At 42.8% G+C, this 2,776-nt stretch overlaps 1 protein-coding gene across 3 annotated transcripts in view; it reads left to right on the top strand.

The window, feature by feature from the left end:
* Positions 1 to 2,776, top strand: part of DAAM2 (dishevelled associated activator of morphogenesis 2) — a 369,263-nt gene that overhangs the window by 143,755 nt on the left and 222,732 nt on the right. For all 3 annotated transcript variants that reach the window (XM_019527242.1, XM_019527244.1, XM_019527243.1), the window contains one exon: positions 148 to 350. In XM_019527242.1, the coding sequence (XP_019382787.1) occupies positions 177 to 350 (174 nt within the window). In that variant the 5' untranslated portion in view covers positions 148 to 176. The remainder of the gene's footprint in view (positions 1 to 147; positions 351 to 2,776) is intronic.

Genomic DNA, 2,776 nt, shown 5'->3' with positions numbered 1-2,776 from the left:
TTTTTTTTTTTTTTTTTTTTCTTAACTCTGTGGCTTGTAAGATATATTTTTGTTGTCTACCCTATACACACATGATAACAACAAATACTTTCTTTGGTATAGTTTCTCTTTCCCATTTAACAGCTTTTCTTCCTCTTCTCTCTGCAGATCATGATCAGTAGATAGCATCCCACAACATGATCATGGCTCCTCGGAAAAGGAATCGTCATGCTCTGGGATTTCTTTGTTGCTTTGGAGGCAGCGACCTTCCTGAAATCAACCTCAAGGACAATAACCCCCTCCAGTTTCTGGAGTTCTCTGTTCCAATCCCATCAGCAGAGGAGCTCAATGCTAGGTTTGCCGAGCTTGTGGTGAGTGTTTTTTTTGTTTTTTTTTGTTTTTTTGCCCCTGTCTCTTCCCTTCTGTTTGTTTTATAGAGGATGAGTAGATTCATCTGCACAGTAAAGGTTTGTTGACTTACTTGAGACTTCTGAAGGGCTTCCAGTGAGTCTTTTAGGCCATTTCTAGAAGAGGCTACTGGGAGGGCAGTGTTTGGATGAATATTTCACCACGCTGATCCATGTATTTGTCAGCTTGAGACTTCACTACCGCTGTATGAGGCTACATTAAGTCCTATTGGAGCCTCTGGGTGATATGGGATATGGAAGCCAGTTTGCTAACCAGTGTTCCAGTGTTACCATGTGGATAGTGTGTTATATTGGGGCTCTCTGCCACATGGGATTACTGGTTTCTTACTAGATGCTATTCAAGATGTTGGTTTGCACCTGCAAAGCTTTAATGGGTTGCAACCTGGCTGTCATGGAACCCATGTCTGCCCAAATGTCAAATTGTGAGGGATGAGGCCAGATGAAGGACTAAAATTCAATTTCCTGATGAGAGTTCCCAACTAAGGTGACAGTTCCTTCTGTAAGCTTGCCAGAACTTGAATCTGCTGTCCTTCAAGTGACAGTGTAGGGCCTATGATTATGTTCTACTAAGCTTTTCTTGGAAGGGGATGGGATCTATTTCTAGGAAGAGGCTGAGAGTTTTGTGGTGGGATTTGGGGTGTCATCATTTTATTAATTTTGCTCTATGAATTGCATATATTTACCAATGTTGCATATAGACAGAACCTGAAACAGACTGATATTTGGAAACAAAATTTATGTACATGTATTTCTTGATACTTATTATAGCTACAATAATATCAATAATTCAGTTGGGGGAGAAAAGTTCTCTCTTGCAGAAGGATAATGATGTGCCTCTTAGTTTGCAGGGCGCTCAGGTACTATTAAGGGCAATTGCAAGAGTTTCTATATGTGGGAGGAGGGAGAATTGTAAGTGATGTATGTGTGAGTAGTTTGGGATAGAGAGTAGGCTAGTAGATTTGTCCAGAAGATCTAGTTTGTCCACAGTTCCAGGCTAATGCATGTTCTCGGGACCACTAAACTAAAACAGGCTACATTTGTATTGACAGCTGAAATGAGATTTTAATTGGGTTAGAAAGGTTTGGTCTGTAAATGTGCCAGTGTAAATCAGAGACCTGGAAGTGCTTGAGAGGGCTCTGTCTTGTATACCAGCCACCCACTGTTTATTCTTTAAGATTTAATGTGTGTGCATATATTATATAAAACAGATATGAGTGTAGAGACTTTTGACACAAATCCCTGAATGAAATGATGACACCAGCAGTCTGACATCTGAGTAGTGAAACACATACTGCATGGGACTCCCTGGAGTGTGCTTGGAGGGTGTAGTGTGGTCTGTACCATCTGTTCCATAAAAGGTATAACAAAACCTGCATCTACACTCAACTGAATTTATCTTGCTTGAAAACACCCTGTGCCTGTTCTCTCTCACGTAGCTGAAATCTGGGGTGTTGTTCCACATTAACTTAATGATGAGAAAATCCCACCATTTACTGAAGCTGCTACTTGGTCTTTCAAGGAAAACCTCTTCTGTGGAGAAGCCTCCTAAGATCTTATGTAATGGGGCATTACAGGTCAGCTGAGTGCCCCTTTCTAGGAATTTAATTTAATCTCCCAAAAGGTAGTTTTGGAACCCAAGTCTGGCAAAATGGGGGACAGAACAGTTTTTGGAATGGTTTCCTTAGGCAGGTTTGCAGGGGAAGAAAGGCAGTCATTCACTTCCTACATGGGACTATGGGTTCCTCGTGGATCTTTGCTTGAAGTGATTGCATGTGCTCTCGTGGTGGTGGTGATAATTCACAGATCATCTGCCGGTGTATTAGAGGGAAATTCTAAGGCAACTATCAGTTTTTATAACGCATCCAAATTATAGATACAGGTTCTTGATACTAAGCAAGCTACCATTTGGTCCTTATCCTAGGGCAGGGGTTGGCAGTGTTTTTGGGCAGAGTGCCAAAAACCCCCGCAACCTCAACCTATAAGATACTGGTGAGCCAGAGGTGGATGGCGAGGGAGCCTCAAGGGGCCCAATCCTTGTTGTGGCAGTGCAGCCATGGCCCCTTCCCTGCCATCTGCCCCGAGGTGGACATGCCAAGCAAAATGCCTTCACATGCCATGTTCTGGCACACATCCTGTTGTAGGGGCTTTACATCAAGTGCTGCCTCTGGTCTCAGCTAGTAGAGGAGAAGAAGCCTCTGGAGACAAGTTCTGTCTTTTTTCATCTCTCCTCAAATAATAGGACCAGCGAAGGAGGCCCTGCATTGTGGAGAAGCAGGTGGGGGTTGTGCAGTGGCTTTGTGCACTGTAAATGGCAAGATTGGCTTTTCCTGACCATTCGGGACTGATTTCTTTTTTTTTTTTTTTTTTTT

Source organism: Gavialis gangeticus, unplaced genomic scaffold, assembly GCF_001723915.1.
Source record: "Gavialis gangeticus isolate Ggan-Ray unplaced genomic scaffold, GavGan_comp1, whole genome shotgun sequence".
Classification (NCBI taxonomy): Eukaryota; Metazoa; Chordata; order Crocodylia; family Gavialidae; genus Gavialis; species Gavialis gangeticus.
Note: the sequence above shows the minus strand (reverse complement) of the source record. Positions and strands in the feature narration are given on the sequence as shown.